Source organism: Chionomys nivalis, chromosome 20 (assembly GCF_950005125.1).
Source record: "Chionomys nivalis chromosome 20, mChiNiv1.1, whole genome shotgun sequence".
Lineage (NCBI taxonomy): Eukaryota > Metazoa > Chordata > Mammalia > Rodentia > Cricetidae > Chionomys > Chionomys nivalis.
The window spans coordinates 54,552,791-54,567,934 of record NC_080105.1 but is presented as its reverse complement, the minus strand read 5'-3'; the positions used below and the strand labels follow the sequence as shown (position 1 = coordinate 54,567,934).

At 43.8% G+C, this 15,144-nt stretch overlaps 1 protein-coding gene across 2 annotated transcripts in view; it reads right to left on the bottom strand.

Moving 5' to 3' along the window:
• Positions 1 to 15,144, bottom strand: part of Erich1 (glutamate rich 1) — a 65,855-nt gene that overhangs the window by 31,994 nt on the left and 18,717 nt on the right. For both annotated transcript variants that reach the window (XR_009055690.1, XM_057752845.1), the window contains exon 3: positions 6,664 to 6,798. Coding sequence is in view for 1 of the 2 variants with exons in the window: in XM_057752845.1 (XP_057608828.1) it covers positions 6,664 to 6,798 (135 nt within the window). In the remaining variant the exon portion in view is untranslated. The remainder of the gene's footprint in view (positions 1 to 6,663; positions 6,799 to 15,144) is intronic.

Here is a 15,144-nt window from a genome sequence, read left to right as displayed (position 1 = left end):
CTCAGGCATCTCTTCTCAACTCTGGAGAAACTGCAAGATTCTTCCATCCTGCCCAGTTTTCTAGGAGCTAAAGGTGGCTCCTTCACCACCTTTAGCTGTTCATCAATTGCTAGACTTAAGTAGACTTTAGTTCTTCCTGGTCCTAGCTATTAGATTGATAAGCTGCATTTCCCCCTTCTTCCGGGGAGTAAACAGAACCAACTAATTTATCAGAAATAACAGCTAATCCTCAAGACCCTTCAATACTTTATGTTTGTTCCTGATTCCCAGACTCCATCTTTTTGGAGGTCTGACACTAATGACTGTGGGAAAAACCAACTGTCCTGAACGCATGCCTGTGTCCAATCTTCTCACAAAGTGCTATCTAAGCCAGGTGCTTAGAAATTATTTCTCTAGAGAGAAATTTTTAATATTTGTTTCCCAAGCCTAATATTTGGTGCATTAATTCAGACACATCTGCATCACACAGCCAATGGCTCCTACAACCCAAGATCCCTTGGCTGAACAGTTCAGTGGATACAGGCATGACAACCAAGAACCAAGTACGCCACTTGTGTGGTAAATTTTAAAACAGAAATCTTGTTAAAAATACTTTTATGGCTCAAACCCCATGACTTCTGAGGTGGAAACCAACTTACAGCTCACTCTTATCAGGAGTTAAGTCCCAGGAGCCATGGTCAAAGGAGGGCAAGAGAGCCACCTGGTGGAAGCTGACTGTAAGGCCCTTTGCATGGCAGTCTATGCAAAAGTTGGCCATGTTCAACTTTGTTCATCACTGGGTTCTGAACACTTGGAGCTCATCTGGGGAGGAGCTTGGGTTGCGACGAACAAGAGAGAAGAGAGCCAAGAAGAAGATGCAGGACTGAAGAATTAATTTGTTATCAAGATGTTTCCTAAATACATCACAAACCAGTAACAGATAAACCAAGAGAAGGTGCTGGACTCAAAGAAGGAAGCTTACTTTTTTAAAGAAAGAATTTATGTATAACTGTAAAATGAGGCCCCACAAAAGGATGGTTGATACACTTACTATAAAACCATCCTTACGTTGTTTATTCAGGAACAGCTGTGCAGTCTGTCACTCTATTGGACAGCACACTTTTGCTCAATGGTTTGTAAATCATGTAATGTTTAAATATTTCCTGTTTTATTCCTTTGTCAATTTTTTTAGTGTCTTTTGTCAAGAAGATGTTTTAAATTTCTCCACATTCAAATATGTATGTTATAGTGGTTTCAGTTTAAGAAAAAAGATTCCCTAATAGATAATTTTCTGATACGAAAATGTAAGAGATATGTTATCCAATTGGCTAAAATTTAAGAGGTTGAAAATGCTCAGGCCAGTTTTAAGAGTGTGAATTGGGCAACTGTATAAAGGCTCTGTTAGGAATGTTTAAGATGGTTTGTAGGTACCTTGGCCACTTGGCCTGATGGCTTGACTTCAGTTTCATCTTTGGAACCCATATGGTGGGGGGAGAGAACCAACTTCTGAGAGCTGTCTTTTGACTTCTTCTTCTTTTTAAAAAAGATTTATTTATTTATTTATTATGTATACAGTGTTCTGCCTGCATGTCTGCCTGCAGGTCAGAAGAGCACATCAGATCTCATTACAGATGGCTGTGAGCCACCATGTGGCTGCTGGGAATTGAACTCGGAACCTTTGGAAGAGCAAACCTCTGAGCCATCTCTCCAGCCTATCTTTGACTTCTACAGATATGTCATGCCAAAAAACACCTACACAGATGTATGTGTATGTATATACACATGTATAAACATGTACACAAAAATACATACATAACACAAAAATAAAATAGGCTCTATTAATATGTCTTAAAACCTGTGTCCTGGCTGGTTTTATGCTAGCTTGACACAAGCCAGAGCCATGTGAAAGGAAGAGACTTCAACATGGCCCACAGAATCAACTAAGCCGGGCTCACAGGGGCTCACAGAGACTGGAGTGGCAACCACGGAGCCTGCACGGGTCTGCACCAGGCCCTCTGCACACATGCTGTGGTTGTTTAGCTCAGGGTTTTTGTCGGATTCCTAACAGTGGAGGTGGGGGTGTCTCTGACTCTTGTCTGCTTGTGGGACCCTTTTTCTCCTACTGAGTGGTCTTGGCCAGCTCTGATATGAGGGTTTGTACCTAGGCTTACTGGATTGTGTTATGTCATGTTTGGTTGAGATCCCAGGGAGGCCTGCTCTTTCCTGAAGGGAAACGCAGAAGCAGTGGATCTGGGGGAAAGGGGAGGTGGCAGGGAGACTGGGAAGAGGGGAGGCTGCAGTTGGGATATGCTGAAGGAGAAGGATAAACAGCTAGTAGATGAATAGAGAGAAAAGCCTCCATAATATTTGGCTGTAGGACGTTTTCATAATTAGTGATTGATGGAGAGGGCCCAGCCCATGGTGGGTGGGACCATCCCTGGGCTGGTGGACCTGGGTTCTATAAGAAAGCAGGCTGAATAAGTCATGAGGAGCAAGTCAGTAAGCAGTACTCCTCCATGACCTCTGCATCAGCTCCTGCCTCCAGGTTCATGACCTGTTTGAACTTCTGTCCTGACTTCCTGCAGGGATGAACTGTCACCTGGAAGTGTAAGCTAAATAAGCCCTTCCCTCCTCAAGTTGCTTCAGCCATGGTATTTCTCACCACATCCCTAGAAACCCTAACTAAGGCAGCAGAGAACTTTTTTTTCTTTCTTTTTTTTTATTCTTTTTTAATTAAAATTTCCACCTGCTCCCCGTTTCCCATTTCCCTCCCCTCCTCCCAAATATTGCCCCTCCCCCCACTTCCCTCCCCCTATCCCCACTCCTCTTCTTCTCCCCCCACTCCATTCCCCCTCCCTCTCGATACTGAAGAGCAGTCCAAATTCCCTGCCCTGCGGGAAGACCAAGGTCCTTCTATCTACGTCCAGAAAGGTGAGCGTCCAAACAGGCTAAGCTCCCACAAAGCCAGTTCATGTATTAGGATCGAAACCTAGTGCCATTGTCCTTGGCTTCTCATCAGCCTTCATTGACCGCCATGCTCAGAGAGTCCGGAATCAACCCATGCTTATTCAGTCCCAGACCAGCTGGCCTTGGTGGGCTCCCAATACTTTTAAGTCCCAAGAATATCCAGCGTTAGGAGCTGAGCAGACATGTTTAATGCAATCGTGATACACGTGAATATGAAAGTGTTTATGTACAAAGACACTGGTGAAGCACTACACAAGCTTCTGTACGTGCAAAGGGAAAAGGGAGGCTAGTGAGAAGAAGTTGCTCTTAAAGTAGACTTTATTCCTCTTGGAAAATGATCGCTATATACCCCGAAAAGTAAAAAAAAAAAAAAAAAAAAAAGCTCCATAATATATTAAGAGTAAAGTTTGCATGAAACCTGTGTGTGTGTATACACAGTAATATGCACAGGAAGAGATCTTAATAGATGGCTACTACACCTGCCCAGAGCTCTGAGATGATGTTTTACATTCTATCCATCTTCTACAATGTTTAACTTTCCTTCGATTAGCACTGTTTAGCCAAGAAAGTTTTTTTTTGGACAAAATACCAAATATTGGAGCCTATGGAAAAGGCACTCCTTCTAAAGGCTTGCCTGTTAGTCACAACAACTGAGGCTCCCACTCTGTAATCTGTAAACGCAGGCTTTCTATGTAGATGCTGATATTCTGGGACTTGGTCTGGTTCCACTTTTGTCCCCAAGAGACCACACAGAAGCCACAGCCACGATGGTGGGCCAGGAGGCTTGCTCTCAACCACAAGAGCTTGTCAGCCTCACAGATAACCATCAGTTCACCTTGTTTCAAGTGACACATCCTCGCTAATGAGAGGGGAGCTGAAAGCAGAACAGGGGAGGGAAGGAGGTTGCTAATCGGAATATTTCATTGAACTAGGGAATGGAGATCAAAGAGAAGAATGTGGTGGTTATGGTAGGTGTGTTGGCAATCAGCTGAACACACTCCAGACAGCATCCAGTGGTGCTTCCAATAATGCACGTGCAAGACAGCAGGCTCCTTGGATGCCTGGGGGTTCACTGTAGAGCTGGGACTGAAATTTGAGAGCATAGTTACAATGCTGTTTCTAAGGAGACGGGGTAAGGCATCAAGGCTTGTTGCTATCTGCTGCAAAGCTGCATCCTTGCTTCAGCTACTTAAGCGTTTAGCAAATGTGGGGCAAACTGAGCCATCAGTATTCAGTGGTGAAAGGTGGATTTCTCCAAACACAAATGTGATACAAGGTTAGCACTTTCTGACTGGGAGGAGCAGTTAGACAACACGGGCCACCTACACGGTTTAAACTAGCGCCAGAGAAGGCAAAAAATCTGCAAAAGAGACAGGAAGAGAGATTTCAATTTTGAAACAAAATACATCTTACCAGGATCATTCTGTCTTTAAGAAAGCTGTGATTTGGTCCTCAGTGAGAGTTTATGGGAAGCTGTATTCTGCCTTGTGAGAAGCCTCAAGACTGGCGCTGGACTTAAATATGCTCACCTGCTCCTGACAACCCAGTGTGCTCACACACTGCTACTACAATACTACAGAGTCCATGCCTACTCTGGCTGGAGAGCAGACATTAGGATGGAAGTCACAGGGCCATGCTGACTGCTATACCAAGTGTGAGCAGCTCAAGGCTGACATGCAGTGGGGGAGCAAATACACATGACTGACACTCCAAAACGGGAGGGAAAGGGACAGCCTTTCAAACAAACACTGTGAGGACCTCAGAGGAAGGAGCCCAAGGCTAGGTCAGGCCCCCCACAATAGATACCATGTCCCCACATAAAGCATGAACGTCTTACCCGTCAGAGTTGGTCACGTAATTCTTGGACTATGTTAGATGTTCTGGCCCTAGATAATTTGCAAAGCTTTCAACAGACCCTACCCTAACTGCTGACCCTAACTGTTCAAAGTCTCATGTTTTCTGTCACTGAGTCAGACACCAGGTGAGCCTATGCAGAGACGAGACGCTGTTGACAAGGGCAGAGATGGCTCTGGCAGTCCCGTCCCATGGCCATCTCTGTCTCAAGAGCAGTTTCACCTGCCTGCTCACCTGGATAAGCTGCAGGCTCCTCTCTGCTGCTCAACTGAAAAATCCTGGTAGCACCCATCCCTCCCGTCATCTCATGCTGGTAAAGCATTGCCACATCTGATGGCTCACACCTCAGAAGCACCCACAAAGTCCCCCTGCGTTTTCTCTGCCACCTGTCCCCGAGGGGTGACCACCACAAATCTGGATCTGCCATCACCAGTGTCTCGGGGAAGCATGTGGTGTTACAGCTCCTGGACAAAACCAAGTCAAAATGTTCAAAGCTCTTGAAAGTTTGGTCCCTGCTTTTCTGTCCCCACCCACTAGTTGGGTGTCTTCTTCGTACCTTTGTGTTCTGAGGTTCCAGTGGCCCTGCTGTCATGGTATTTCAGGACCAGCTCTGTGCCCATGCCCTCTGCTTTGACTCTTTTATGCAGGCCCTCAATACTTTTCTAGACAACTCAACTACGAAGGCAGCTGGCATAGGAAACATGGCAAATGTCTAGACGATAAGGGCCCTACCAACTGACTGCCTTCCTAGCGCTAGGGCCTGAGCACAACGCCCCCACAGAGACTTTAAGAGGCATTTAATAGTTTAGTCTTAGACAATCCATGTGGCACGAAAGCAGAAGGGCAACTGTGGCAGGGAGGGAGGAGACACATGGAACAGCGGTGTGAGGGGAACGACAAATCAGAACAGAGAGGGTATGAAAATGCCATAACAAAGCCCATTACGTCAGGTCAACTTGAAACTGATAATAACGTTGTAACGTGAGAACAACAACAACAAGACATTTCATGAAGTGATTGGTTGTAGAGAACCTTGATCACTCTGCAGTTCCAAAAAGGATGACAGATCTCAGAAAACGCAACGTTTTAAACAATTTGAGAAGAGCGAGGCAGATGGAGAGCTAACTATCAGGAAATGAAGGGCTGGGAAAACTCCTAGCTGGGGACTTCTCCAGCCTCCTAGAAGCCCTGAGTCCTAGGAAAAGGGGGGGCAGGCCTAGTGGTTATATCCATGCCTGGAATCCTTACTTCTCATATCACTGTGTCCATAGGACACTAACTGAAGTTTTCAGTGGGCCACAGCAAACAGTACCTACAACATTGCCTTATCTTCAGGTCTGTATCCCTGTGCTCTGTTGAACTGGGGCTAGGTCCCTCATCCTTTCTCCCTGATGCACAGCATCTACTTATGAACACTGAGGATTCTGTACGTATTAACTGAATCCATTAGTTTGTGGGGTAGCAGGATTTACTCAATCTCACCCCAGCCTGGTGCAATGCAGGCAGGACTCCTAATATCCTTGCATTCCGGAGAATAGGCATAGTCAGTATGAGTAAACAGTGGGGATTCTTAAGTTTTCTCCAACCCTATCATTTCAAATATCTTTAGATGCTCATTTAATAGACTTTGTAATGAAAAACATACTTAAACAAGTTGATAGAAAAAATCCAAACATTTGGGTAAAAGTTACAAGCATTCAAAGTTGAGATATCAACTTCCCAAATGAATTAGATCCACAAATTGTTCAAAGACAACTCATCAAATCATAAGTGTAAAGGCTAATTTACAAGACTGAGGAATGATGTAACACCAGAAAATAATGATAGGAACAACACTGGATCTCCCCTGCCCAGGCGTTTTACCTTCTGTGTCGCCGCCACTGGAAGCATTTTCGGAGTTCGCACAGCTGGCAGGTTCTGGCGGGCTAGGAACATACCCTGGAGGAGGCAAGCTCACAGTGTACAGCCGACGTTCAGGCTGGATCTTAATGTCACCGTCTGTAGAGAAAAGGGGTGCAGCGTGCACTAGTAAATATTACATAATATAAGCAGACAGTTATTCGCCCTGATCACGTTAGTGCTGTTTCTCCAATAAAATTCAGTGAAGACAAGATATCAAGTAACTCAATAATAAAGCCAAGACACTGTCATAAACACTGAATTTCAAAAGCCAAGTATTTTCTCAGGAAAGCGACTCGGTTATGTGACCAGTCGTGACAAGAGAACCAGCTACAATTAGGTAAATTCACATTAAGTTAGTCAAAATGTAAACTTGTCGGTTTCTGTAACATGATATAAAATATAACTAAGGAACGTGAAGCAGAAATTATAAACAGGGCAAACATCATACTATCAGAGCATGAATCTTTCAACATTTTTGTACTTAGTTTACCTTGAATTTTGTCTCAACATTTTCTCTGTTACTTGAACAAAGAATGCAGATACACATGTTTGGAACATATCCCCACAAATCTACAGACACATGCATGCAGACACAATTGTGTATAGATACAGACACGGACACCCTCTCAGATCAACATGTGCACACAGAATTTGCACTTCTAGGTCACAAGTACATCCGGATACACAGACATGCAGAATTCAGGACAGTGATTAAAAGATCAATTATACATATAATATCATTTTGACATCACATAACACACAATTCACATGGATTACATTTATTACACAAGCATTTAATTGAGTTTAGTATCATAAAATAACACAAAACAATACATAGGATTTTAGCTAGCATACTCTTTTAATAGCACAAAATATTCTATGCTATGGACACATTATAACTGATCTTTTAACTACTGGCCTGAATTCTGCGTGTGGGAGGGTTTTGAATGGTCACTGTCATGAACAGTGGCTACGGCCATCTGCACCAGGCACTTTCTTCACTTCTGTAACTAAGAACCTGACAAGCATCTCAAGCAAAGAAGTATTCACTTTGACTTGCAGTTGAGAGGGTGAGTCTCTAATGGCTGGAAAGGTGGAGGAGGAGCCCATGTCTGTGGAAGCAGGACAGTAGGGCTACCTGTGCACATCTCCACGGAGCAAGAAATAGAAATGGGACAGAGAGAGAAACAAGGCTTCAGACTTCAAGGCCTGCCCCCAGAGATCTCCTGCCTCCCGCTGGTCCAGCCTCTCAAAGCTTCCACAGGGTTCCCAACAGTGCCATCAGGGATGATCCAGCAAATCAGTGAACGACAAGTCCACCCTGTTCTGCTTCCCTGTGCATGCTTGGCCATTTTGTTCCTCCTGATAAATTCTTGGAAACGGAATTGTTGATTTGAAAGGTCTAACCTTTCACTGTGTTTTCATATTTACAAACCAGACAAGGGATCTTCTCTCCCACACTCTTCAATATTTTCTATCGATCCTCTTAAGTTTTGTATTTTTACTGACAATATGTTAAAGTGACTCTTATATACACGGCAAACACAAAAGGATATCCTCGCTAGTCTTTTACATAATAACTAAGATTTTATTTTAAACCAACAAGTAGCAATTTATTTTAAACTAACAACAATCAAGACAGAACAAAATAGAACAGTGAAGACGTGCGTTTAAGACATTTAAACGTAAAAACCATGAAACCTTTTCAAATTCCTCTGCCATCAATATATTTCACTCTCTGGAGGCTAAGTATTCAGAACGTTGCCAGAATTCTGGTTCTTCTGGTAATTTGATTCACACAGTTGATTAATCACTACACCATTCCCTGCTAGAATCAAGGGCAGATGGAGATATGCTGCTATGTATACTAATCCTATCGTGCAACATCAACATTTGATCATTTTTCACAGAGTATTTTTGGAAGCTTTAAACCACTAAATCGTTCTTAATAAGAAAGTGAAACAGAACTTAGAAATGTCATTGTTCACTTAAATTACTGGAATGGATCTAGGAAGTGTCATGGAAGCGGAGCGTGAGATGAGTCACACGCTGGAAAATAATGACGCCTCTCAGAACAGATTTGGAAGAGGAATGTGCCAGGAGACAGTCTTCCTCTGGTTGGAAACCGCATGCCGACTCTACAGAGGGCTTAAGCTGCAAATGAAACCCCTGCCATAGTCAGGGCTGTCCAGGAGGGGTGGGAAACTATGACCCGGGTCTTCGGTTTGCTCAGCTGTAAATAAAGGTGACCAGATCTCCTATAATAGTGTCTGGTTCCAATTTCCTATACAGTGACTCTTTCTAAAGGTAGGTGTTAGACTTTTTGCTGGGGCATAAGTCTATGCCCCACTATGGCATGGCTACCGGCCGTTTCTTTCTACAGCCCATCATCTTCATGAGGGGCAGCAGCTGCTGCTTCTATCTGCACAGCTCCCTGGATTGCTGATCTTCCCAGGAGAGGAGGGAAGACCATCAGCTCCCATACCTCCAGTTATACACACAGGAGGCTGGGAGGCTGGGAATCAAAATCCCCAAGCAGAAGGAATATGCACTGAGCAGCTCTATTTGCTTGTGAGATGCTGCCAGGAAGTAGCCTTGCTTGGAGCCACACCAACTGCTCCTGCCCTCCCATCCATTTCCCTTCTCTTCCCAGCTGTGGGTTAGTAGAACCTCTCTTCTGCCCATGCCCGCAGAACATGGCTCTTTCGAATCTCCTCTTGTCTGGCACCCAGAAAACCACAGCACTGGTGAGCAGAGAGCCCTCACCCTCTGAGTGACTCCTCGGCAGCTAATGTCTAATCAGATGCTCCCCAAAGTCACCTGGATACAGAGCAAGTGCTGGCTGTCCTGAAAACCCTGTTGTTCTCGCTCTGTGGTGGCCCTGACTTCTGCTTCAAAATAAAAATAAACCAAGGAGTTCTACAGGGTTTACCAACCACAATAACTGTGACGAAACGCCTCTGTTCATACTGCTGTACCCTCCAATCTGCCCTGGTCGTGGCCACCCCATCCAAAGTTAGCGCTCTAGTGGCCTTCCCCTTTCTCCGTGAGACCTGCTGTTGCAGCGGCAGTGGCTTATACACCATGTGAAACATTCGGAGATTATTATACTTCTTTATTATAGTCAACACTTAATCACATCACTGAAAGTTTTAAAACAATTTCTATATTCACTGCTCTTCCCGATCGTCTCTGCCTCCTGATCTGTTTTTGCTGAAACATACAGGATGCTCTTTTGATAGGCATGTTATTGGAAAGGTGCCTAAGTGATGCAGGTCTGAAAATACCTTCACGCGTTCCCTTCTACACGATGTCATTCTACATTGACACCACAGGTCCACAGTTCAGGAGGACACGTGTGAGCCTGACAAGGCTCCCACTCTGCTCTGACCTCTTGGTGCCTTTCTTGGGAAGTGCCAATTGTTGGCCCTATGCTGCGGAATTCTGCCAGACTGCTGGTGAATATGCAAACAGAAAGACACACGACTCTCAACTTATCCTCACATTGTCTCTTGTCTTTACACCTGATGACACAGTTGGTGCTCACTCTAGTGGGCCACCTAGGGGCTGGCATGCCTTTAGGGGAGAGTTCAACCTCCCTGGGAACAGTGAGCCACAAATCATTTAATTAACCTTCTACCCCCTAACCCCACTCCAGGGCCGGTGAGAAGGCTTAGCAGGTAAAAGTGCTTTTGCCAAACCTGACACCCGAGTTCAATCCCAGAACACACACAGTGGGCAGAACTGATGACCTCTACAAGTACACTACGGTATACTTCCCCACATACACACCCTCCGCCCACACAAAATACATAAATAAATGTAAAAAGGGTTTAAACTAGCCCCTCAATGTGAAAATTTAGACTTCTGATCTCTCTTTATTCTGAACAATGTCATAGTTAATAACTTAGAACATGCCAATCTTTTTATTTTTAAAAAAGGCTTATTTGTTAATTATGTATACAGCATCTGCCTGCATGTATTCCTGAAGGTCAGAAGAGGGCACCAGATCTCATTACAGATGGTTGTGAGCCACCATGTGGTTGCTGGGGATTGAACTCAGGACCTTTGGAAGAGCAGCCAGTACTCTTAACCCCTGAGCCATCTCTCAGCCCTGAGCATGCTAATCTTAGCATACAGGAGTCAGTTCACAGGGAGACTGGCTAGATGCAGACCTTCTGCACCCAGGTGGGTGTCAGGGGTGACTGTATTTTCTGTCTCTTCCATCTGTCTTCAGTCATGACAGCCAGACCTGAGTGCCTGACAAAGGACATGGATCCATGATTCCATGACAAGAGGAGAGATGGAAGAGGGATCACAATTCACTTTTAATTTGGGTTTCTCTCATTAGTAGACGCAGAACACTCTCTTTAAGGTTGAGAGAGTTGCGCATTTGTTTTGTGAAATGCCAATAACCCTGTTTTGCCCATTTTCATGAGGTATTTACCTTTCCCCTAACACATGACTTTCGTACACTAAATGAACGAATCCTTTGCCTATGCTGTCAGTTACCATCATTTTCTTGGTTCACTATTTGTTTTCTGACTTCACGTGTGGCAATTCTGCACACATACTTTTGAATCTTATAAAGTAAAACCAAAAATTTTTATGACCCTGGGCCATATGTATAACTTTATAGGGAAAGAATTCTCCTATGTTTTCTTGAGCACTTCCATATTTTCATGTTCAATTTTAAATTATCTCTACGTCTGGAATTTAGTTAGTTTATTTTTCCTCAGCTATACAGGTGGTCTTAACAAAAATAAAAAAAAAATCATGACCCCCTAACTCATCAGGCCCACAGTGCTCTGTGGATCAGAGGTCTAGGAGAACATGCTGCTTGATAAAAATGCCCGTATCTGACTGCCCATTGCTCAACTGCCCTCCCAGGTGGTTAGGGAGTGATGGACACACTGCTAACATAACAGGAAAATGAATTTTGAATTTTAACTAAGTAAAATTTCAACTTAAACATCTGAATGTAGACAAAGGCTGGAGTCAGTAATTCACCACCCTGAACAAAGGGAAGCCTAGAGTGGTGTGCCGCCTTACCGTGAGGGTCTGTCTCACTGTCCTGTGACCTAGGTGGCCACCCCGTATGTCTACCCTGCTCCTCTTTCCTTATGCTGAACACTGTGCTCTTCAAAACCATGTCCATGCAGTGGCTCCACAGTTGAGAATGGTCCTCACTTGTCCCTTCACCGTAGAGCCTGCTCCTGAACCTTGGTGTGTACTGCATTTCAGATGCAGCTCCGTGGCTGCCTCCTGCATTATGCTCTCTTCAGTGTCCTCTTTGCAGAAACTATGGAAATATTCTTAGACAACCATACTCTGGGCACAGTCTTATTGCATTTTTTTCATATTTCTGATTACTTCTTCACAGGTTTGATCAAGTCCCCAGTAAAGTGTGAACCTGAACTTGCCAGAATGTGTCTGTTTTGCTATTTCCACAATTTACAATCGTCATAAATATATTTATGAGAAATTGCTGCCTCATTGATAATTCTTAGTGTTGCTTCTGTAACACAGTGACAAATTTCAGATTTGCTCATGCCTGGAGCTCAACAGCCCTGCCAAAACTGCTCAGAAGTTATAAATTCAGATCTTCGGCACCATTTCAGGCAGGCAAAAGCATTTGTTGGGCCCAACATGATTTTAAGTACTAACATCATTGCTAGGTTAGGATAGGACTCATAACTAGCCATGCTGTCTGAGTTCCAGCTTTCACAGTTGTGGAGTAAGGGTCTCCCTGGAAAGGCTGTTAGGGAACTGGACCACTTTGCACAGGTTCAGCAGCAGAGAGAGCGCCTTAGACAGGGGCCAGGACCAAGGACAGCACCCTGACCTACGACAGATCCCTTAGGCTGGAGTCAGCACCAGGGACAGCACCCCATGCTGATGGTGGCACCAAGGACATTAACCCACCACAAACATCACAGAGAACAGTGCCTTCAGAATGACATTAGTAACGACAGCAGAGCACAGGAGACTCGGGGGAGTGGTCTCTTTCCGTTGCTACTCAAACTCACAGTTGGTGTCCCTTTGTCTTCTAGGTGCCTGCATTTACCCGGACAAATTTATGTGTTATTGAATACACCAATGAAGTAATACCTCCTTTTCTGGTGAGGGATGGGGAATCAGGGAAGGCCATAAGGATCAGGACAGTCAAGGATTCCACAACACAGACCTGAACTTCTGAAGATGTGGAAATGAGTGTACACACGGACCTACAGAGCAAGGTGTCCTGACCCAAGGCAGCAATAGAAGATGGACGACTCTGTGAGGTGTTAGTGCTGACCCGACTATGACTCAATGCGATTGCAGGGAAGATTTTTCCACTTCCTATCCACGCTAATGGAAAGAGGGCTAACAGGGGTTACTCACGGCAGTTTTAAAACCAGTTTGGGGTTTTTCCTTATTCATATATTTTTAAAATCCTAAAACAATTTCAGTCAGTATGCACACTTGCATACATACAGATCACTGTGCTCTGCCCTTAATTTTCTCCTGTTGTCGTCCCCATACCTTCTCCCTTTGCTAGTGCCCTTCCTCCCCCGAAAATCCTCCTTTTGCTTTCACATCACATATTATACACATGTGTGTAATTAAATACACCTTTGCATATGATAAAACATGCAACATCATGCCTCTCTCCCCCAACATCACCCTCTTTGTATTTCCTTAATGACCAAGGACCAGGCTATGTACCCTAAAAAACAGTAATAACAACGAAAATTCGAAATGTTACAGCAAACAGGGCCATTAGTCAAGGAAAAGAGTAAACATTTCCTACAGAAACAAGGAAAAGAGTAAACATTTCCCACAGTTCCATCAATATAAAACAGCCACTATTAAAACTCAATAGAATATTAAAATTTGAATTTGCTCACATGGTTGGAATGTATTTCTCTCCTATCAAGCAATATCCACTCACACACTTAATAGCCTGGCTGTAACGTATGAAGAACATTTCATCCTAAAAATATACCACAGAGAGCCAATTTCAAATGTTGAGTACTTAGATTTATAACTTGAAGCTCAAATGAGAATAGCTTGATACAGTTTTTTCCCTCCTACATCTTAGAGAATGAAGAAAAATTGGCTCAAGCTTCCAATTACAAGACCCATGACAGTCAAAAGCCCGCCTACAAGAAGCAAAGCCCCTCCAGGCAACACTTTCTCATCATCTGCCTGTCCCTGGCTACAGAATCTGTTCCTCCTTTGTACTTTGTCAGTCAGATGCTGATCATCGATTATGCCACACTAAAGGGTGGAGTGACTTCAATGGGCAGTGGTGGAGCAGGTGTCAGATCATGTCTGGTTCAGTCTTTGCCATTATGGTTTCCCAGTTCTCTCCTCCTACATCTTGATAAATTGTCCTCAACATTAAAATAAATGTGTTCCTACCAAGATTCACACCCTTGGCCACTCCAACAAGTATATCACGTAAGTGGGAAACCAGCTTCCCGTTCAGAGTTTCCGATGACAAGAGGCCAGAATGAGGTATGCGGAGAGTGGTCCCTGTGGTCTGATAGAATACAAAACATGACTGACAGTTTGGGCATGAGTAATGCATTCAAAAGACTATGATGAGCAACACAGACTACAGTAACAGCTACCCACGATGGTTATAGGAGAAAGGAAAATGTTCCATGATACAATTGACCTTAAAAAAATTACATCTCCTCACCCTCAAACTCGCCTATCCTCCTGCAACCTCAGTGGAACTCTGAAACAGCTTGCTTCAATACTGAGGGGGCTGAAGAGCTTGCTCCAATACTGAGGGGGCCAAGAGAGAGGACCAAGGGAGCGAACTAGGAGAGAAGACCAAGAGGACAGGCTTAGAGAGACCTCAGAGGCTTCCTGAGACACAGACATTGACAGTACAGAGTATACCAAGAAAAATTTCCAAACATTCAGACAGCCACTACAAGGATTGGACCAAGGTGCAAAGACACTGCTGGCCTCATTTGAAAGAAGAGATGGGTAGATGCCAATGCAAGAATTCATCTAACAACCTAAAAAGCAACATGGTAACACCAGAACCTAGTGGTCATACAACAGAAAGACTTGATCATCCTAACCCAGAAGAAGCAGAAGTAAACAACTTTAAATGTAACTTTATAAAAATGATGGAGACATTTAAAGAGGAAATGAAAAATGCCCTTAAAGAAATGGAGGAAAAGACAAACAAAAAACTGGAAGAAATAAATAAATCCCTCAAAGAAATCCAAGAAAACCAAGAAAAAATAATCAAACATGTGAAGCAAACAGTTCAAGACTTGAATTCTGAAATAGAGGTAATAAAGAAAACACAAACTGAGGAAATTCTGGATATGGAAAATCTGGGTAAACGAACAGGAACTAAAGAGACAAGTATAACCAACAGAATACAAGAGATAGAAGAAAGAATCTCAGGAGTTGAAGATACTATAGAGGATA